The 23,617-nt window shown below is 42.1% G+C and overlaps 2 protein-coding genes across 2 annotated transcripts in view; one reads left to right on the top strand and one right to left on the bottom strand.

The window, feature by feature from the left end:
- Positions 1-23,617, top strand: part of rassf4a (Ras association domain family member 4a) — a 73,311-nt gene that overhangs the window by 8,556 nt on the left and 41,138 nt on the right. The window lies entirely within an intron of this gene.
- Positions 18,688-22,055, bottom strand: LOC112252758. Its single transcript, XM_024424300.2, has 4 exons — positions 21,941-22,055; positions 21,550-21,679; positions 21,111-21,194; positions 18,688-19,791 (listed from the first exon to the last, which is right to left on the bottom strand). The coding sequence occupies exons 1-4, from the start codon at positions 22,002-22,004 to the stop codon at positions 19,734-19,736; spliced, it is 336 nt and encodes a 111-aa protein (XP_024280068.1). The 5' UTR covers positions 22,005-22,055; the 3' UTR covers positions 18,688-19,733.

The following is a 23,617-nucleotide window of genomic DNA, read 5'->3' as shown; positions in this document are numbered from 1 at the left end:
CTTGATATGTTTAACCAATCATTTTCAAATGAAAGTCTCCCTCAAACACTGAGGGAAGCTAACATTTCACTTATTCTCAAAAAGGGAAAATGCCCAGAGTCTTGTTCCTCATACAGACCTATTGCCCTTATGAACGTGGATAGAAAATTGCTTTCTAAAATCCTAGCCACAAGACTAGAAGAGTTATTGCCACTAATTGTGAAAGGGGACCAAACTGACTTGATTAAGGTCCGCAACTCACATAATAATGACAGGCGTCTTCTTAATGTTATAAAAGCCTACCAATGAAGTGCAGTGGATTGTCTCCCTAGATGCTGAAAAAGCATTTGACCGTGTGGAGTGGTCCTACCTATTCTTAGCTCTGACTAAATTTAGTCTAGATGACAACTTTATAAAATGTGTTATGGTTTTATTTGATGACCCTCAGGCTGCTGTCCTTACTAACGGGCTAAGGTCAAATAGCTTCTCCACACACAGAGGTACCAGACACGGCTGTCCTTTGTCCCCTCTCCTATTTGCGCTCGCTATGGAGCCATTGGCCAAGGCCATCAGAGTAATGCCTGCCATACAGGGTCTACTCATTGGTGACGTTCATCATAAAATAAGTTTGTATGCTGAAGATGTTTTTATATTGCAGCTGCCAGGTTCTAGGTTGTGGTGGTGGTGTGCCCACTTACGTTATATTTCTGACTGGATCACAAATGTTGACTCCTCAATTTGGTTAGACATTGAGACTTCTTTTTTAAAATACCCCTTGCAGGATCTTTTATTTTTCAGAAGCTTCAAGTCAGTAAAAGATTACTGCAATAATCCCATTACACTTAACAAACTCAAAGCATGGAGGTCAGTTAAAAATTTTTTGGGAAGGTCCAAACTAACCTCTACTCTTACCCCGGTTCTTAACAAACCAGATTTTGTACCGGGATTGCTGGATGCTGGCTTTAACATTTGGCTTAATTAAGGGCATAGGCAGACTAAATCATTTATTTGCTGATACGATTTTATTGTCATTTGAGCAGATGGTTGAGAAATATTGACTCCCAAAGCAGGACTTTCTCCGCTTTCTACAAGTAAGACATTATATTTAGAAGAGCACCACCTTGATTGGCAACCCTGATGTGTCTGTCATGGAAAGAATGCCTTTTTTACAAAGGGAAATGTCTGTAAGTTTATTTTACAATGCTTTAAGGTCCTTTTCTACTGCTTTTCTGCAAGTGTGGGAGAAATAATTGCCTGTTACTATTGACTAGGAGATGTGGGAGGACATTTGGAAATACCACAAAACAATATCTATCTGTAATTGAACTAGAGTAATCCAATTAAGAATAATACACAGATTGCATATATCCCCAAATCACAGACATTATTTTAGCTCCTCCTCCTCCTCCTCCTCTCATCAGTGTCTCAAATATAAAAGTGATACAGGCCCCCAAACACATGGTTTATGGTTATGTTCCAAATTACAAAGATACTTGTCTAATGTGCTTCAAGAAATTGAAAAAATCCTAGGTGTTGAGCTAGAATTGGATCCAGTTTCTTTGTACACTATCAACTGCATGGTTTCCTGAGATGTAGTGGGACGACCACACACCATATCATCGCTTGACTCCAAGTTTACCTCAATATGATGGTAATTATGTCAGTGTTTGCGCATAAAGGTATTTCCACCGCCATTTCTCGTGTAATTAAATTCAAATAAAATGAAGTTGTATTTGTCACATGAGCCGAACACAACAGGTTGTAGACCTTACCGTGAAATGCTTACTAGCCCTTAACCAACATTGCCGTTTTAAGAAAATATTTACGAAACAAACTAAAGTAAAACTTTTTTATGTAACACAATAAAACAACAATAATAAGGCTATATGCAGGGATACAGGTTAGTCAAGGTAATTTGTACATGTAGGTAGGGGTAAAGTGACTATGCATAGATAATAAACAGTGAGTAGCAGCAGTGTAAAAACAAAGAGGGGGAGAGGTCAATGCAAACAGTCCGGGTGGATATTTGATTAATTGTTCAGCAGTCTTATGGCCTCGGGGTAGGAGTTGTTAGACTTGACCTAGAATTGGTGCTCCGGTACCGCTTGCCGTGTGGTAGAAGAAGGAACAGTCTATGACATAGGTGACTGGAGTATTTGACAATTTTTTGGGGCCTTCCTCTGACACGACTAGTATATAGGCCCTGGATGGCAGGAAGCTTGGCCCCAGTGATGTACTGGGCCGTACGCACTACGCTCTGTAGCGTCTTACGGTTGGATACAAGGCAGTGATGCAACCGGTCAGGATGCTCTCGATGATGCAGCTGTATACATTTATGAGGATCTGGGGATCATGCCAAATCTTTTCAGTCTCCTGAGGGGGAAAAGGTGTTGTCGTGCCCCCTTCACAACTGTCTTGGCGTGTTTGGACCATGATAGTTCAATGTGGACACCAAGGAACTTGAAACTCTCGACCCGCTCCACTACAGTCCCATCGATATGAATGGGGGCATGTTCCTTTGTCTTGCTCGCGTTGAGGGAGAGGTTGTTGTTTACCACCGCACTGGCAGGTCTCTGACGTCCTCCCTATAGGCTGTCTCATTGTTGTCGGTGATCAGGCCTACCACCGTTGCGTCGTCAGCAAACTTAATGATGGTGTTGGAGTCGTGCTTGGCCACGCAGTCGTGTGTGTGAACAGGGAGTATAGGAGGGGACTAAACAAGCACCCCTGAGGAGCCCATGTGTTGAGGATCAGCGTCGCAGATGTGTTGTTGCCTACCCTTACAACCTGGGAGTGGCCTGTCAGGAAGTCCAGGATCCTGTTGCAGAGGGAGTTTTTTTTTTCCTAGGGTCCTTAGTGATGAGCTTTGTGGGCACTATCGTGTAGAACACTGAGCTGTAGTGAATGAACAGCATTCTACCTTAGGTGTTCCTTTTGTCTGGGTGGGAAAGGGCAGTGTGGAGTGTGAGTGAGATTGTGTTATCTGTGCATCTGTTGGGGCAGTATGCGAATTGGATGGGTCTAGGGTTTGCGGGATCATGGTTTTGATGTGAGCCATGACCAGCCTTTCAAAGCACTTCATGGCTACCGAAGTGAGTGCTATGGGGCGGTAGTACTTTAAGCAGGATATCTTCTCTTTCTTGGGCACAGGGACTATGGTGGTCTGCTTGATACATATAGGTATTACAGAATCGGTCAGGGAGAGGTTAAAAATGTCAGTGAAGACACTTTCCAGTTGGTCCGTGCATGCTCTGAGTACACATCCTGGATATCCGTCTGGCCCAGCAACCTTGTGAATGTTGACCCGTTTAAAGGTCTTGCTCACAACGGCTATGGAGAGCGTGATCGCACAGTCGTCCGGAACAGCTGGTGCTCGCATGCATGCTTCAGTTTTGCTTGCCTCAAAGTGAGCATAAAAGGTATTTAGCCTGTTATGTCACTGTGCAGGTGGCATTTGAGGACTAAGCGGGATTTCTTATGTGTCCGAATTAGTGTCCCGCTCTTCGAAAGTGGCAGCTCTAGCCTTTAGATCGGTTGTTGATGTTGCCTGTAATACAGTACATGGCTATTGGTTGGGATATGTACAGTTGGAGGCGGAAGTTTACATACACTTAGATTTGAGTCATTAAAACTTGTTTTTCAACCACTTCACAAATCTCTTGTTAACAAACTGTAGTTTGGGCAAGTCGGTTAGGACATCTACCTTGGTGCATGAAACAAATAATTTCCAACAATTGTTTACAGACAGATGATTTCTCTTATAATTCACTGAATCACAAATCCAGTGGGATAGAAGTTTACATGCACTAAGTTGACTGTGCCTTTAAACAGCTTGGAAAATTCCAAAAAATGATGTCTTGCTTTAGAAGCTTCTGATAGAACAATTGACATAATTTGGGTCAATTGGAGGTGTACCTGTGGATGTATTTCAAGGCCTACCTTCAAACTCAGTGCCTCATTGCTTGACATCATTGGGAAATCAAAAGAAATCAGCCAAGACCTCAGAAAAAAATTGTAGACCTCCACAAGTCTGGTTCATCCTTGGGAGCAATTTCCAAATGCCTAAAGGTACCACGTTCATCTGTACAAACAATAGTATGCAAGTATAAACACCATGGGACCACGCAGCCGTCATACCGCTCAGGAAGGAGACGTGTTCTGTCTCCTAGAGATGAACATACTTTGGTGTGAAAAGTGCAAATCAATCCCAGAACCACAGCAAAGGACCTTGTGAAGATGCTGGAGGAAACGGGTACAAACGTATCAATATCCACAGTAAAACGAGTCCCTATATCGACATAACCTGAAAGGCCGCTCAGAAAGGAAGAAGCCACTGCTCCAAAACCATCATTAAAAAAAGCCAGACTACGGTTTGCAACTGCACATGGGGGAAAAGATCGTACTTTTTGGAGAAATGTCTTCAGGTCTGATGAAACAAAACTAGAACTGTTTGGCTATAATGACCATCATTATGTTTGGAGGAAAAAGGAGGACGCTTGCAAGCCGAAGAACACCATCCCAACCATGAAGCACGGGGATGGCAGTATCATGTTGTGGGGCTGCTTTGCTGCTTGAGGGACTGGTGCACTTCACAAAATAGATGGCATCATGAGGCAGGAAAATGATGTGGCTATATTGAAGCAACATCTCAAGACATCAGTCAGGAAGTTAAAGCTTGGTCGCATATGGGTCTTCCAAATGGACAATGGCCCCATGCATACTTCCAAAGTTGTGGTTAAATGGCTTAAGGACAACGAAGTCAGGTATTGGAGTGGCCATCACAAAGCCCTGGCCTCAATCCTATAGAAAATCTGTGGGCAGAACAGAAAAAGCGTGTGCAAGCTAGGAGGCCTACAAACCTGACTCAGTTACACCAGCTCTGTCAGGAAGAATGGGCCAAAGGTCACCCAACTTATTGTGGGAAGCTTGTGGAAGGCTACCCAAAACATTTGACCAAAGTTAAACAATTTAAAGGCAATGCTACCAAATACTAATTGAGTGTATGTAAACTTCTGTCCCACTGAGAATGTGATGAAAGAAATAAAAGCTGAAATAAGTAATTCTCTATTATTATTCTGACATTTCATATTCTTAAAATAAAGTGGTGATCCTAACTGACCTAAAACAGGGAATTGTTACTAGGATTAAATGTCAGGAATTGTGAAAAACTGAGTTTAAATGTACTTCGCTAAGGTGTATGTAAACTTCCGTCTTCCACTGTATGTACTCTCACTGCGGGTGAATGCATGAATGCATTGATGAAGCTGGTAACTGAGGTGGTATTCTCCTCAATGCCATTGGATGAATACCGGAACATATTCCAGTCTGTGCTAGCAAAACAGTCCTGTAGCGTAGCATCCGCATCATCTGACCACTTCTGTATTGAGCGAGTCACTGGTACTTCTTGCTTTAGTTTTTGCTTGTAAAAAGGAATCAGGAGGACATAATTAAGTTCAGATTTGCCAAATAGAGGGCGAGAAAGAGCTTTGTGCACGTCTCTGTGTGTGGAGTAAAGGTGGTCTAGAGTTTTTTTTTTTACAAACATCAATTTGACCTTACGAATTGGTCAGCCTCTTGTCCCTCTGCACTCTGCTCTCTGTCCTGCCTAACTCTCTCTTCCTCTTTCTCTCTCTCAGCTCTCCACTTATCTCTCTTCCCTCTCTTCTCCTCCTTCTTTGTCCCCACTTCTCTGCCCTCTGTCACAAAACACGTTCTACAGGAAACAAGTGTTTAAAATAAATCAGTTTAGCCGACTCCAAGACACAGAGGCTTTACTGGTGTCATAGGTTAGTGTTACTCCAGGTCAGGGTAGATTACGTAATACCTCACACAGTGGGCCGGGACAGGATGTGGATTAGTATTTATTGAGAGACCGTATTTTAGTTTTAGTATCTAATGATGCTTTATTCCATGTTGCAGCCTTGTGTGTGTGTGTGTGTGTGTGTGTGTGTGTGTGTGTGTGTGTGTGTGTGTGTGTGTGTGTGTGTGTGTGTGTGTGTGTGTGTGTGTGTGTGTGTGTGTGTGTGTGTGTGTGTGTGTGTGTGTGTGTGTGTGTGTGACCCCAGATGGCCTGGTAAAGTAGGTTCAAGTAGGTTTCACAGGAGCCCTGTAGTTTACTAGAAACCATGTGACTGGGAGCTGACTGGATATGGGCATGCCGGAAACAAGCAGTGAGAGGGACAAAGGCACTGTGTGTGTGTGTGTCCCTCACCCCTTGTTTCCTGCATGCCCATATCCAGTCAGCTCCCAGTCACATGGTTTCTAGTAAATCACAGGGCTCCTATGAACTGCAATAGATCTATAACACACACACACTCTCCAAATAATAAAAACATGTATCTGATGATTTATGCATATGTACCAGTGGAGGCTCCTCAGGGGGGACCATCCTCCTCAGTGAATTTCAGAGAAATGTAAATACTGAACCATTAACCGTCAAATTGTAGATAAAACTATACTAAATATATTCACGTCACCAAATAATTGATAAGACACTTTTGCAATGATGGTCTACAGTAGCCTCAACAGCACTTTGTAGGGTAGCACCATGCCATAGCCAGAGGACAGCTAGTTTCCATCCTCCTCTGGGTACATTGACTTCAATACAAAACCTTGGAGGCTCACCCCCTTCCATAGACTTACACAGTAATTATGACAACGCCCTCCAACCGATCAGAGCTCCTGCAGCGGGAACTGACACGTTATCCACCCAATCAAAGCACCAGAAAATGAATCTAGTACTGAAAGCGTAAGCTACAGCTAGCTAGCACTGCAGTACATAAAATATAGTGAATAGTTGACGCAAAGAGAGAGAAAGCCAATAGTTGAACAGTTTTAAATAAATGAATTCCTTCAAAAATTAGGGAAGAAGCCCGAAAGAAAGAGGCTGCGTTTCAAACACTTAAAAGACACACACTCCTCCACTTACACTTGTGTTATGCCTTGGGGGAATCCCTGATGGCCATTTTTACCGTCAGTCCAAACAATTAGCCAAGCAAGGGAAGTTGGCAAAGTAAGCCCCTCAGCCCTCGTTTCTGATAGAGTGTGCGAGTATACAATTCTATTCACTCCGGGGCCTGAAATACACCAACATCAATTAAATATGGAAAAGTCAATATACAAGTGTAAGCAAAAACAAATTTAAATAAGTTAGAAATTGAACTACCAGTGCATATGACGTCACAACGGGGTTGCAAAGGATCGGAAACTTTCCGGTAAATTTCCAGCATTTTTACATAAATTTTCCAAGCCTTGGAATTTGGGAAATTTTGCTTAAATTCATCAAAAAAGTTAGCTTATAACAGTGAACCTTTTTTGTGGGATACCCATAAGGCAATTCTAGGTCTTGTGGCATATTTTGGTTAACTATCCCCAATTCAATGGAATTGCAACCCTCTGCATGCATTCTTCCATCACATGTACAGCTGATTCTCATTATCTTGCACACTAATGAGATGTTATTGAGCCCACACTACTACCCTGCCTGAGCCAAGGACAACATGCTTTCCGGTAAGTTTTGATTACAATACTGGGTGTGGCGAATATATTTTACACGACATACATGATTTTTGGGGGTAAATAGTAGCCTAAATAGCCTAAATCCTTTCTAACTTGTTAACAATTTCTGCTAGTTAGTTTTGCTACCATGTGAGTTTTAGCTTGCTTGAGCCTGATAACTGGGGAGTGTTAATTCACCTGTTTCCATACATGTGTCATTTAAAAACATTTATCTTATGAAGGAGTTGTTTTAATCTAATTGCTTAACTATTTATCTGTACATGGAATTGTATTTGTTTTTTTTACCTCATTCATTTCTAATCTTTACAGGAAAATGCCATGGACACTATCTGATGTGTGGAGATATTTCACTGCAGCTAATGTAGAAGGAAAAGCTGTGTACATTTGCAAATACTGTGCCAAATCGTATGTGAGAAATTCAACAAAGATGCAGAATCATCTGGCCAAGTGCATAAAGTTCCCTCAGCACTCACAACAAGCAGCATCTGGAAAAAGTCTCTCTACTTCTATTCGAGGTGAAAATTATGAATCAGATACCTTATCCATAGGAACCGCTCACGGTCCTCCTGGAATCAGAAGTTTTTTTGACTCAATGGAGGAACATAGTCAGAGAAATACTGGTGAATGTCTTGCTCGAGCAGTGTATGCAACTGGTTCACCTCTGATGCTCACAGGCAATGTGTATTGGAAGAGATTTCTGAATGTTCTTCGCCCAGCATACACCCCTTACAACCAGAGATGCTTTATCTACTCATTTGCTGGATGCAGAGTTCAACAGAGTTCAAGTTAAGGTCAAGCAAATCATTGAGAAAGCGGACTGTATTGCAATCAAGTCTGATGGGTGGTCGAATGTTTGTGGGCAAGAAATAATGAACTACATCATCTCCACCCCTCAACTAGTATTCTACAAGAGCACAGACACAAGGGACAACAGACACACCAGTCTCTACATTGCAGATGAGCTGAAGGCAGTCATCAATGACCTTGGACCACAGAAGGTATTTGGACTGGGAGTGAATGTGCTTTTCAGATCAGTTCAGATCAGGGCGTAGAGCCACACGTGCACATTTGTTGATATTCTTTGCTAGTTAGCGAGTTACTAGCCCAGTTATAGATAGGTTTAGGTCAGCAATGCGGAGTTACTGCTTCCTACAAGAACACAAAAGGTGTAGGCTACATTTCAAGCTGTCTTTGAAAAGCCAGTCAGGTAAAAAGCTTATGCCTTAATTAAAGGGGCAGTGTTGTATTTTGAGACCGGCTTGAATATGAAAATACGCCAATAGGCAGAGGGGTAGCCTACATTGTCTAATTCTTTGTATGGTAATCATTTGTTTTATTTTGTAAAGTGGTGTCTTGCATCATACAACACAATACAATGCAATTGACAGTCACCTATTGGGCCCGTGGTGTTACAGACCAAGTAAATGACAAGCAATTCATAAATCGTCTTAGGGATAGGTGTTCGGTCAACGGGATAGTTGTAAATCATGCAGCACCTTATGTCACGATCGCAGATTTTAGAGAAACAACAAATGTCGGTACATATAAGTGTCCTATATCGGCTGAAAGCTTAAATCCGTGTTAAAGTAAATGCATTGTCCAATTTACAGTAGCTATTACTGCGATATAACACAATATAACAGAGATAACGTGAAGTGTCGTTTTGTTAGATAAAATCCTTTTTTAGATCCTAAAAAGGTCCATATAGCATGCATGATAGATTTTGTATTTCCACTTGTTCATTATGCAAAGAAAGGAATCTGTGAATATCTAACCCTAAACGTTGTTTCCTCGAACATAGCCAGACTTCACTATATCATTAGGGGTATAGTATATCCTATAGGACACCACATTTGGTCAGAGAGTGACGCCTTTATGGCACGACGATGACGCGGGCGGTCTTCACTTGATCGACTCTAACTTTGTCAAATAAGCACCAATCGGAGTCAAATAAACCTAGCTAGATAGCCAATGAGCTGGGCTTTACGGGAGTATTCGGAAACCGTGTATCTGTTGCAGAATGTAGCTGTTAACCTTTTGCGACAGCATGTCTTTTCCTTTTGGACAAAAATTATAAGTAAAAAGAGTATACAGAGTTATGAAGTTACGAAAACTGGTTGTTTTGCAAATGTTGAACTTATAATATGGCAAATGCCGACCGCGTTATCTACCAAGAGAATTCTCTTCGATCATAATCACAGTCGTGTATATTCCCCCCCAAGCAGACACATCGATGGACCTGAAAGAACATCATTCGACTCTATGTAAACAGGAAACCATATATCCTGAGGCTGCATTTAAATTTGGGGTGGCAGGGTAGCCTAGTGGTTGGACTAGTAACTGAAAGGTTGCAAGTTCAAATCCCCGAGCTGACAAGGTACAAATCTGTCATTCTGCCCCTGAACAGGCAGTTAACCCACTGTTCCTAGGTCGTCATTGAAAATAAGAATATGTTCTTAACTGACTTGCCTAGTTAAATAAAGGTAAAATAAATGTATTGTAGCTGGAGAATTTAACAAGGCTAATCTGAAAACAAGGCTCCCCAAATTCTATCAGCATATCGATTGTGCTACCAGGGCTGGCAAAACCCTAGATCACTGTTATTCTAACTTCCGCAACGCATATAAGGCCCTCCCTTCGGGAAAGCTAACCACGACTCCATTTTGTTGATCCCTGTCTATAGACAGAACCTAAAACAGGAAGCACCCGCGCTCAGGTCTGTTCAACGCTGCTCTGACCAATCGGATTCCACGCTTCAAGATCACTTCGATCTTCCACGCTTCGATCACGTGGACTGGGATACGTTCCGCATTGTGGTGAACAACAACATTGACGAATACGCTGATTCGGTGAGCGAGTTTATTACCAAGTGCATCGGTGATGTTGTACCCACAGCGTCTATTAAAACATTCCCCAACCAGAAACCGTGGATTGATGCCAGCATTCGCGTAAAACTGAAAGTGCGAACCACTTCTTTTAATCAGGGCAAGGTGACCGGAAACATAACCAAATACAAACAGTGTAGCCATTCCCTCCGCAAGGCAATCAAACAAGCTAAGCGTCAGTATAGAGACAAAGTGGAGTCGCAATTCAATGGCTCAAACACAAGAGGTATGTGGCAGGGGCTACAGTCAATCACGGACTACAAAAGAAAAACCAGTCCCCTCGCAGACCACGATGCCTTGCTCCCAGACAGACTAAACAACTTTTTTGCTCGCTTTGAGGACAATACAGTGCCACTGACACGGCCCGCTACCAAAACCTGTGGGTTCTCCTTCACTGTAGCCAACGTGAGTAAAACGTTTAAACGTGTTAACAAGGCTGCAAGGCTGCAGGCCCAGACGGCATCCCCTGCCGCATCCTCAGAGCATGCGCAGACCAGCTGGCTGGTGTGTTTACAGACATATTCAATCAATCCTTATCCCAGTCTGCTGTTCCCACAGTGAGGTCTGCACAACGCATTGCTACTACCTCCCCTCTAGGACACCTACACCACCCGATGTCACAGGAAGGCCAAAAAGATCATCAAGGACAACAACCACCCGAGCCACTGCCTGTTCACCCCGTTATCATCCAGAAGGCGAGGTCAGTACACATGCATCAAAGCGGGGACCGAGAGACTGAAAATCAGCTTCTATCTCAAGGCCATCAGACTGTTAAACAGCCTTCACTAACATTGAGTGGCTGATAACACCTTTTATACTGATAAAAAGTTCAAACAGGTGCCATTAATACAGGTAACGAGTGGAGAACAGAGGAGCCTCTTTAAGAAGGTCTGTGAGAGCCAGAAATCTTGCTTGTTTGTAGGTGACCAAATACTTATTTTCCACCATAATTTGCAAATAAATTCATTAAAAATCCTACAATGTGATTTTTCTCTCATTTTGTCTCTCATAGTTGAAGTGTACCTATGATGAAAATTACAGGCCTCATCTTTTTAAATGGGAGAACTTGCACAATTGGTGGCTGACTAAATACTTTTTTGCTCCACTGTATACAGGGGTTACCGGTACCGAGTCAATGGCACGGGTACAGGTTAGTCTTGGTAATTTGTACATATATGTAGGGGTAAAGTGAGTATGCATATATAATAAACAGCGAGTAGCAGCAATGTAAAAACAAAGCAGGGGGGATCAATGTAAATAGTCCAGTTGTCCATTTGATTAATTGTTCAGCAGTCTTATGGCTTGGGGGTAGACGTTGTTAAGGATCCTTTTGGTCCTAGACTTGGCGCTCCGGTATCGCAAGCAAAGAGAACAGTCTATGACTTGGCTGACTAGAGTGTTTGACAATTTTTGGGCTTTCCTCAGACACGCCTAATATATACAGTTCAAGTCGGAAGTTTACATACAATTAGGTTGGAGTCATTAAAACTCATTTTTCAACCAATCCTTAAAACAAACTAAAGTTTTGGCAAGTCAGTTAGGACATCTACTTTGTGCATGACACAGGTCATTTTTCCAACAATTGTTTACAGACAGATTATTTCACTTATAATTCACTATCACAATTCCACTGGGTCAGACGTTTACTTACACTAAGACTGTGTCTTTAAACACCCAGAAAATCATGTCATGGCTTTAGAAGCTTCTTATAGGCTAATTGACATCATTTGAGTCAATTGGATGTGTACCTGTGGATGTATTTTAAATCCTACCTCCAAACTCAGTGCCTCTTTGCTTGACATCATGGGAAAATCAAAGGAAATCAGCCAAGACCTCAGAAAAAATGTGCAGATCTCCACAAGTCTGGTTCATCCTTGGGAGCAATTTCCAAACGCCTGAAGGTACCACGTTCATCTGTACAAACCATACTATGCAAGTATAAACACCATGGGACCACGCAGCCATCATACCGCTCAGGAAGGAAATGCGTTCTGTCTCCTAGAGATGAACGTACTTTGGTGCGAAAAGTACAAATCAATCCCAGAACAACAGCAAAGGACCTTGTGAAGATGCTGGAGGAAACGGGTACAAAAGTATCAATATTCACAGTAAAACAAGTCCTATATCGACATAACCTGAAAGGCCACTCAGCAAGGAAGAAGCCACTGCTCCAAAACCGCCAAAACCGCGAAGCACGGGGGTGGCAGCATCATGTTGTGTGGGTGCTTTTCTGCAGGAGAGACTGGTGCACTTCACAAAATAGATGGCATCATGAAGAGGAAAATTGTGGATATATTGAAGCAACATCTCAAGACATCAGTCAAGAAGTTAAAGCTTGTTCGCAAATGGGTCTTCCAAATGGACAATGACCCCAAGCATACTTCCAAAGTTGTGGTAAAATGGCTTAAAGACAACAAGGTCTAGGTATTGGAGTGGGCATCACAAAGCCCTGACCTTAAAACAATAGAACATGTGTCGTCAGAACTGAAAAAGCATGTGCGAGGAAGGAGGCCTACAAACCTGACTCGGTTTCACCAGCTCTGTCAGGAGGAATGGGCCAAAATTCACCCAACTTATTGTGGGAAGCTTGTGGAAGGCTACTCGAAACATTTGACCCAAGTTAAACAATTTAAAGGCAATGCTACCAAATACTAATTGAGTGTATGTAAACTCTGACCCACTGGGAATGTGACAAAAGAAATAAAAGCTGAAATAAGTAATTATTTTGTCACGGGTGTCGTAAGAAGAGGACCAAGGTGCAGCGTCGTGAGTGTACATATTCCTTTTTATTAGAATGTCGCCAACAAAACAATAAACAATACAAACCGACTGTGAAGCTTAACTTTGTTAGAGGCATCATAGCCCTGTTAACTACCCACACTGAAAAGAGGGAATAAGGGGTACATAAGTATGATTCCCAATCAGAGACAACGATAGACAGCTGTCCCTGATTGAGAACCATACCCGGCCAAAACATAGAAATAAAGAAACAGAAAAAAAACATAGAATGCCCACCCCACATCACACCCTGACCTAACCAAATAGAGAAATTAAACGGCTCTCTAAGGTCAGGGCATGACAGTCCCCCCCTAAAGGTGCGAACTCCGGCCGCAAAACCTGAACCTATAGGGGAGGGTCCTGGTGGGCATCTGTCCGCGGTGGTGGCTCTGGTGCGGGACGTAGACCCCACTCCACCTCTGGTTCACCCCACTTTGGTGGCACCTCTGGTGTGGGGACCCTCGCCGCCGACCCCGGACTGGGGACCCTCGCGGCGGGCCCCGGACTGGGCAAACTCGTTGCGGGCCCCTGACTGGTCACCCTCATTTCACATTCTTAAAATGAAGTGGTGATCCTAACTGATCTAAGACACAGAGAATTTTTACTTAAATTAAATTAAATGTCAGGAATTGTGGAAAAACTGGGTTTAAATGTACTTGGCTAAGGTGTATGTAATCTTCCGACTTCAACTGTAGGTCCTGGATGACAGGAAGCTTGGCCCCAGTGATGTATTGGCAAGTTCACACTACCCTCTGTAGTGCCCTATGGTCAGATGCCAAGTAGTTGCCATACCAGGCGGTGATGCAACCGGCCAGGATGCTCTCGATAGTGCAGCTGTAGAATTTCTTGAGGATCTGGGGACCCATGCCAAATCTTTTCAGTCTCCTGAGGGGGGAAATGTGTTGTCGTGCCCTCTTCACGACTGCCTTGGTGTGTTTGGACTATAATAGTTTGTTGGTAATGTGGACACCAAGGAACTTGAAACTCTCAACCCGCTCCTGTCGATGTTAAATGGGGGTCTGTTCGGTCCGCCTTTTCCTGTTGTCCACAATCAGCTCCTTTGTCTTGATCACATTGAGGGAGAGGTTGTTGTCCTGGCACCACACTGCCAGGTCTCTGACTTCCTCCCTATAGACTGTCTCATCGTTGTCGTTAATCAGGGCTACCACTGTTGTGTCATCAGCAAACTTAATGATGGTGTTGGAGTCGTGTTTGGCCAATCGGTCGTGGGTGAACAGAGAGTACAGAAAGGGACTAAGCATGCACCCCTGAGGGGCCTCAGTGGCAAAACATTTATAAAATCAAAAGCTTAGCTTGACTTGGAAGAGTTCCAGTGATGGATAGCCATAGCCAGCTAGCTAAGATAGCATCTCTCTCTGTTTGAGCTGGGTGTTTGAGTTGGCTGTATTTGCTAGCTAAGTAACTGAAAGTGAAAATAATACTAAATATGGCTAGCTCACTCTCTCTGCATTCCAAACACGCAAAAGACACACCCTCTCCCCTCAGTCCTGAAATTAAGTGGACACTTCTGATGACGTATGATGAGTTGAGACTTGCAGGGCAAGGGGCGAGAGAATAATGTGTTAATTTTAAATGGACCGCCCTTGCCCGGAAATTCGTCACTCGTTCGTCATACGGTTATGTTTTCAGTCATCATGAAACCACCAGGAGGTGTTGTGTGTGCTTTATATGCACTACAGTCAATTATGATTGCATTTTATATCTTGGGTAGAAGACAACGCATCCGCAGACATTGAATACTAGCCATCCGACGATATCAGGTCAATTGAAAATTACAATGTGATGTCAGGGAAAGTTATATGGCTAACCAAACAAAAATCGAATTACTTGTAAGGTATGTGTTTGATGTAGGGTTGCACATTTTGGGGAATATTCAGAGACCTTTCTGTGGCAATTAAAGGGAATATGGGAATTAACAGAAATATGCAAATTAATATTATTACCATTTAAATATAGATTTGTAGAGTTTTTTTGAGTTGGATAAATTTACCATATTGTATGGAGATGGACACAAACATTTTACCTTATCATAAGTAGACATAATTGTACATTATTAAATCCTTCCAATATAATTTTTTTTAAAACAATTTAGTTACGAATTGAACTTGAATTAAATTAGTTGACTCTTCACACGGGATGATTTCACTGAACAACTAAATAAAGGGAATATTGAATGATCCCTAATGATCCTTCGCATCTCCCAGTCCCTACTGCTGAAAAACATCCCCACAGCAGAATGCTGCCACCACCATGCTTCACCATAGGCATGGTGCCAGGTTTCCTCCAGATTGGATGCTTGACATTCTGCCCAAAGAGTTCAATCTTGGTTTCATCAGACCAGAGAATCTTGTTTATCTTGGTCTGACAGTCTTTAGGTGCCTTTTGGCAAACTCCAAGCGGGCTGTCATGTTCCTTTTACTGAGGAGTGGCTTCCGTCTCTCGGCCACTCTACCATAAAGTCCTGATTGGTGGAGTGCTGCAGAGATGGTTGTCCTTCTGGAAGGTTCTCCCACAGAGGAACGCTTGAGCTCTGTCAGAGTGACCATCGGGTTCTTGGTCACCTCCCTGACCAAGGCCCTTCTCCCCCGATTGCTCAGTTTGGCCGGGCGGCCAGGTCTAGGAAGCGTCTTGGTGGTTCCAAACTTCTTCCATTTAAGAATGATGGAGACCACTGTGTTCTTGGGGACCTTCAATGCTGCAGAATTTTTTTTTGCACCCTTCCCCATATCTGTGCCTCAACACAATCCTGTCTCGGAGCTCTACGAACAATTCCTTCAACCTCATGGCTTGGTTTTTGCTCTGACATGCACTGTCAACTGTGGGACCTTATATAGATAGAAGTGCGTGCCTTTCCAAATCATGTCCAGTCAATTGAACTTATCACAGGTGGACTCCAATCAAGTTGTAGAAACATGTCAAGGATGATCAATGGAAACAGGATGCACCTGAGCTCCATTTCGAGTCTCATAGCAAAGGGTCTGAATACTTTTGTAAATAAGGTATTTCAGTTTTTATTTTGTATACATTTCCAAAAATGGCTAACAACCTGTTTTCGCTTTGTAGATTGATAACAAAAATACATATTTAATTGATTTTTGAATGAGGCTGTAACGAAACAAAATTGGGAAAACGGGAAGGGGTCTGAATACTTTCTGAATGCACTGATAAAACAAACAAAAAAACGGGTTTAAGTGAAAGGTCTACCTGGAGTCTTCAAGTGGCTACATACCTCTCCAAAGTATGCACAGTTCCTAAGTAATTTCAATGTACTTTTATGACTCAAAGAAGAGTCTTCAACTATAAGGTACTTTTTTGTGCTCTCCTAACTTTGCCGTTGAGGAACTACAGCATGTTCAGTTGTAGTTGTTTTGTTTGGAACACAGTCCTGCATCCCTGCTATCACACTATTACTATTGTTGTTTGCGCAATCCAAATCGCAATCTGAGTCAGATGGGTATCATTTCAAAGCTTGTTCCTTGGCCAACATGACTAGTTAAATGATCAAATACGGTCCTACACTGTTGGGCTTTCACAAGGCAATTCAGAGAAGCAGATCGTAATTTTGGTGTGCGTAGAAGGGGGTCATGAGTGCATTCAGAGGCGTGGTCCACAGCAAATTTTATTCACAATACAACAAACAGGCTCATTCTGTTCAGGACACCCCAGGGTATAACGCCATGTCATCTTGTAACTGTACATCAAACATAGTGATGATAAACATTAACAGTCACATGAGTTTTATGACATGGAAATGTGAAGTGCACATTTGGACTCACAAGTGTTTGGCCTGCTTGTATGACATCAAAGCAGTATTTATTATAATCCTCTATCTCATTTTTCAAAATACATTGAGTCCTCATAATTGACAGCATTTCCCTCACTCAGACAAGCAGTTTGTTTGGCAATAGTTGCCCATTTAGCAGGAGGGATGGGGGCAACTTCTTGTCGCATGCAGTGCTCAAGTTCATAACGCCTCTCAGTTAATACTCATACAGAGCTGTGATGCAGAGACTCTGACCTCATGTATAGCATGACACTGTACAGCCACTGCATTCCATATTTAGGCACTTAGGTCTAAATCAGTCATTTTGAACTTGTGTACGGGTACGAGTGTAAAGGGCTACCTTATAGATGTATTAGACACCAGACCAGGTCGCAGGGATGGCTAATTCAATCTCCACTGAGTTAAGTAAACCTGCTTTTACTTTGTTTTGCACCTTGCTTGTGGAATGGTCTCCAGGCTCTCTAAAGTTGGAGGAATTGGTACCTCTAGGGCAATTCAAAAGGCTGATTTGAGGACCTTTTTCCTGAAAAATGTTTGTTTTCTATAATTGTGTTTTTCTTTTCGTGTATTGATGTGAATAGTTATGTGAACAGTGGTGTGTAGTGTACATTTGATGTGTATTGGTGTGTTTACAAGGTTCACCTGTGGAAGAGAGCTAGGTCTCAGCATGACTCCCTGTCGAAATAAAGGCTCAATAAAAAATGCCTCCTGTGTTTTTCCATAGCTCAGCCAGTGTAACTTTATCTGTTCTGCCTTGATTCTATCTTAACTCTTTCAGAGACTGATAGAAACACTAAAACACCTGCTGTCATGTGCCATGGTGTGGATGTGACAAACTGGGTTTGAACCAAGGTCTTCAGCACCTCACAAAAAGTCAAGTTTGGGCATTAGCTTGGGGAGATAACAAAAGTCTTCAGGTCTAATCACACATGCGCGTGACAGTCACTTATTCAGGACAATAAAACCAGAATCATTTATAGAAGATGTTTGGTTGTGGATATGTGTGTTGTCAAATATTTAGCATTAGTAATGATAATTGATGTGTAATATTTACTTTCCTGCTGTAGCTGATATGAGATTCTAGTTGATTAACAAAATAAGTCGGTTCCTTCATGGAAACAGTCTATTACATAATTCTTCATTGTATCCAGACTCAGGATATGACCCAGATGCCGACACGAGGCGGATGGTTCAGTTCTCAGATAATTTATTATAACACGAGGAGCAGGCAAAGGGCAGGTGGAGGACAGGCAGAGGTTTGTAACCAGACCAGAGTCCGACAGGTACTGGACAGCAGACAGGGTCAGGGCAGGCAGCAATTCATAAACCAGTTCAGAATCAGGCAGGTACAGAATGGCAGGCAGGCTCAGGGCAGGCAGAAAGTTTTGAACCGGAAAAGTACAAAACAAAAAAAATTGAGCGCAGAGAAAACCAGGAAGCACGCTGGGACGACCTGACAATAGAAGACGAACTGGCAAAAGACAAACAGAAAACGCAGGTGTAAATACACAGTGGAAAATGGGAGACACCTGTTGGTGGGTGGAGACAAGCTCTAGACAGGTGAAACAGATCAGGGTGTGACACAGTGAGAGAAAGAGAGGGGGGTTGGAGAAAGAGAGGGAGTTTTTGGAGAGTGAGAGAAAGAGAGAGGGACTGACAATAACAGAATGTTATAATGGCTGTAGAAAACAAGAACATATTGAGCAACAGTCAGTCAGTGCATCAGTTTTAATATTTATTACAAAACACCTTGAAAAAGTATAAAAGTATTACAAATAGCAACATAGATACCAACAGTGTTTACGATAAACAGTTAGAAACGACAATGTCTGTAACTGAACATAATGATACATTAAGGATATCCATTCAACACAACACATTTGTATGTGGTGTCTGTAGAACCTCTGTTGTCCATAGTTTCTCTGGTGTCTGAATGAACAAGAATCGGGGCTCACGGTCGGTATGTACTTACAAAAAAAGTCTAAATAGAAAGTTACATGCAACCCCCCCAAAAAAGTATTGTCTGAATCTATGTATTGTTTTTGACCAAGTGTGCATGCGCTAAATCCACCTCTCCTGCACCTTCAATAAAATCCCTCATTACTGCCACGCACAGGTCAGCTGATCCAGCAACAGGAAAGCAACAGGATTGACAACATTGTATGAACGTCATAACAATCTGTTGTTTCACCCACGCTACACAGAATGCAATAATATTTCATGCAAGTCAATTATGTAGACCTTATAGGGTATGTTTGATGTACAGTACATCTTTCCCCAGGCCTTTATAGCCTATCGTCTAGCTAGTCCATAACGGCAGTAATGGTGATAGTTGCTCAGCGAAACTCCATTTTTTTGGTAAGTACGTATTTTGTCATTATTAAGCTTGAAAAGCTGGTAAATGGCAAGTTGAATGGCTACTTCCTAGGTAGGCTTAAAGGACAATCGCCATATTCAACATCTCCTGTAAAACCCAGATTCTGGTTCGGTGTCTGTAGTGCTTCTGGTGTCAGTAGTTTTTCTGGTGTCTGTAGTTGTCATCTGGTGTCTATAATTGGTAGTACCTCTGGTACCGGTGCCTCTGGTGTCGGTAGTGCCTCTAGTGTATTGGTCTGGTCTAGGGTTACAGTGTAAACTAGCTAGAACACTGCAGTACTGGTCAGGAAAATGGACAGGTACTGGCTCTGTGGTCACCCTAAGGCAGGGATTGGTGTTGCCCTTCTTTTGCTTTCTTTAGATTGTCTCCTGAGTTTCCTCTGTTTCTGTCCTCATTTCCCCTGCCCTCTCCTCCTTCTCAGACACCTCTTCTTATCCAATCTGCTGGTTCTGGGAGAGAGAGAGAGAGAGAGGGAGCGAGAGAAGAGAGAGAGAGAGAGAGAATATACGTGGATATGTTTAGTACAGCTGTTGGAGGTAGAGAGAGAAAAAGATAGAGGGTAAATGAAGACAGATATAAGATAGAGAGAGAAACTAGCTGAACGGCTCTTTGTATCACAACATGTTGACAGGATTTTATGATCTGAATCACAGTCAAACTGAAACTAACGACTCAATTTTATCAAACCCACATGTCAGTATTTACTCTGCAGCATACTGTATACATGCATATTTTCGTCTAGAGTCAACTAAAATCGCAAACCAGCCTTGCGTTCAACAACCTTTGCTACATTGTGTTGCCAAATTGGTTAGACATTCTAGATTGTCTTTCGGAAGTATGCCATATAACTACCCACTTACAGTAAAGTACAGTAAAGTACTGAAATGAATAGTAACAAATGCCTAAGTGAACCCAGCTAGCACATAACGTTCTGAAAACCATATGTTACTTAGGTCTTGGTGAGACTGAGCACGTCGTTGCCTGTGGTTATTTTCCATACAAACTTCCCACACCTTTCTGGGAATGGTGCAGGATACTTGCTTGGCTTTGTAACATTCTCAGCACATTATTTTCTTGGTATTTCATTACTTTAACAGAACAAAAAGTTCAAACATGGTTACATTTACAATTTTGGATAATGTTCTAGGATCTCCAACTGGTTTGACAAAGGGAATGTTCTCAAATAGTTCAGAGAATGTTAAGAGACTACGTGCTTCTGTGGGAATTTCAGTAGTGATGTTTCAGCATGATGTTTTCTGCAGGGTTTCCTCACTGTTCTATTTAAAGTCATGTTCTCAGAACATTAAGAAAACTTTCCGTAAAAAAACACAAGAAAGCATTAGTAGCGTTCAAAGAATATTATTTAAAAACATATCCATTCCGTTCTCAGCGTCAACAAAACTCTGTCAAGTGTTAGTAAAAGTCTTATTGAAACATTCAATAAAAATGTTAAGGAAGTTATTCAATATCCTTCAAATATCCTATCATTTCTGTTCTCAGAATGTTAATAAAAACCTCAGGAAAACAGACAGGGAAACATAGTAAAACGTTCTCAGAACCTTCCTGCAACCTTAAAATGTAAGTTACCAGAACAGGTAACATTTTCTGTTCCGTTCTCAGAACGTTTCAGTTTTACCGGTCAGGAAACGTACTGCTTAAACAATGGGAAACCAAAAGCTTACGTTCCCACAACTTCCAAGGAACCAAATGTGCTAACTGGGAAGTAAAGTGAAGTAAATCAAGTACTGGATGTTAAAATGTCTCTTACTTCTTCCAGCAGCGCAGTAGCTGTTTTCCCAGTTGTCCCATTGGATTCACACACACAGGCTCACTGGTCCTCTTCATTACCACTCTACAACACAGAGAGAGAGACACAGTTAACACACACAGGGACACAGATAATCATTACACACACACACTGTCATGACACAACACGAGGAGGAAACACATGCTTTATCACACACATACACTCATACCCACTGGGCACAGACATCAATTCAACATCTATTCCACGTTGGTTCAAGGTAATTTTATTGAAATGCCGTGGAAACAATGTTGATTCAACCAGTGTGTGCCTAGTGGGTAGTTAATTTAAATAGCTTTGAGGTTAATAACCTTTTACGATACTATAGCTTGTCTGTGTGCGTGCACATGTCTGTATGTCTGGGTGTGGGCCGTTGTGTGTGCATGTGTGGTCTGATACTTACATGATTTGGTCAGTGTTGCAGGTGAGGCCTTTGAGTGTGACTTTGAGGTCAGACAGTGGTCCGCTGACAGTTATCTTTGTGTCATAACACTCACACCTCCCTGGAACAAACTGCCCCTCACTTTTACCCACTGTAGAGACGGGCACGCAAACAGCAAATGGTGATTCAGGTGAAATTCCTCATGTCATCATGTCACACACAGTTTAACTCTCATTACACCACGTGGAAAAATAATATTCCAGAAAAACAGATTAGAGTTTGAGTGCACAGATCTCTAGTTACTATTCAGCCCACAGAGTACAGACCGACAGACTGACTCACAATCGCAATGTTGCTTATACAAACTTTAACCCAACCTGTGTGCGCCTGTCCGTGTGTGTAAGGTTATTACCTGTAAGCAGTAGGCAGTAAAGTGACAGACTCGCCAGCAGGTAGAAAGACAGGACAGAGTTCATATTTCAACTGAGCACTGAAGTGAACAGTAGAGCTGCATGAGCCTCTTATGTATCCACACACTCCGCCCCCTAAAGCCCGTATCTGGGGTTTCCAAGCATTCACACGCTTACTGGAATTTCCCTTTCTCCCTTTCAGCGAAAGTAAATATGAGTATGTATAAGCTGAAAGATGAATCCTAAGTGTTGTTGTCCAATGCTTAACTGGGGTGGTATGGTTAGGGGAAAATATAAATACATATTTTTTGTACATTTTATGGAATCATGTAGGAAGCAAAAAAGAGTTAAACAAATCCAAATATATTTTAGATTTTAGATTCTTCAAAGTAGCCACCCTTTGCCTTGATGACAGCGTTGCACACTCTTGGCATTCTCTCAACCAGCTTCACCTGAAATGCTTTTCCAACAGACTTGAAGGAATTCCCACAAATGTTGAGCACTTGTTGGCTGCTTTTCCTCCACTCTGTGGTCCAACTCATCCCAAACCATCTCATTTGGGTTGAGGATGGGTGTTTGTATTTACCCAAGTTCTTTCTCAACTCCGGGACGACCCGCCAGCTGATATATTTTGCCTGATGCAGGACTCTAGTGCAATAGGAGAGAGACTGACTGAAACATTCAAAACTCCATTAATTTACAAAATGATAGTCTAATAGCTCGCTGGGTGTGAAAAATCCCCCAATTTGTGCCACAGTTTAGACTACGGATAGATGCTGCGGTCAATCAGAGTTCAGTCATATTGTGGAGTGTAGCCTAATGGCCAAAAAAGGGCGAACTTGCAATATATTCGATGCTTAACTACTCTAAAGTTTTACATCAACCCCTACAATTATATAAATGTATTATAATCCACATAATAATTCAAACAAAATTGGCTGTAGTGAGAGGAGAGACTGCATGCTAAATGTAACGGATGTGAAACGGCTAGCTTAGTTAGCGGTGGTGCGTGCTAAATAGCGTTTCAATCGGTGACGTCACTTGCTCTGAGACCTTGAAGTAGTAGTTCCCCTTGCTCTGCAGGGCCGCGGCTTTTTTGGAGCGATGGGTAATGATGCTTCGAGGGGTGACTGTTGTTGATGTGTGCAGAGGGTTCCTGGTTCGCGCCCGGGTATGGTCGAGGGGACGGTCTAAAGTTATACTGTTACATAAAGACAATCAGAATATGTCTTGAACCCTGCATTATAACTTTGAACGAAAGCCAGGAATGAGTGAGTCACTCAGCCCTATGCTATTCCTGCTTCTGTGGCCTATTTGACTGTTTAATAATATCCTACTGATTCTATGATCACCAAGCCTCATGCCACCGCAAAATGTTGGACAAAGCAATTTTGCAAATCCAGCTGTTTTTAAACTTTCTTATGCTGTACTAAAGGCTTTATCATTTTTATTTATTAGAACAGACTTTCTGGTATTACTTCTACTTTTGTAGTATTGTTTATACGGTTCCAAACTAGCAGATCAATTATATTGTAATCTAACAGCACCTGTTGGTCATGAAACAATATCTCTCGCGGTTTTGTCAATGATTTTACATGGGGCCTAATTCACATTATATGCTAAAAATAATTATCCACTAGACTAATAAATAATGAAAATGTTCCTTTCGATTATATAAT

This window comes from Oncorhynchus tshawytscha, linkage group LG06 (assembly GCF_018296145.1).
Source record: "Oncorhynchus tshawytscha isolate Ot180627B linkage group LG06, Otsh_v2.0, whole genome shotgun sequence".
Classification (NCBI taxonomy): domain Eukaryota; kingdom Metazoa; phylum Chordata; class Actinopteri; order Salmoniformes; family Salmonidae; genus Oncorhynchus; species Oncorhynchus tshawytscha.
This window is presented reverse-complemented; position numbering and strand designations above follow the sequence as displayed.

Excerpts from the sequence above, each read along its gene's own strand:
- LOC112252758 (XM_024424300.2), bottom strand. The coding sequence starts at position 22,004 with ATGAACTCTGTCCTGTCTTTCTACCTGCTGGCGAGTCTGTCACTTTAC. Across the intron at positions 21,680-21,940 it reads TTACTGCCTACTGCTTACAG|TGGGTAAAAGTGAGGGGCAG; the intron begins GTAATAACCTTA and ends CCGTCTCTACAG. Across the intron at positions 21,195-21,549 it reads TGCAACACTGACCAAATCAT|AGTGGTAATGAAGAGGACCA; the intron begins GTAAGTATCAGA and ends TCTGTGTTGTAG.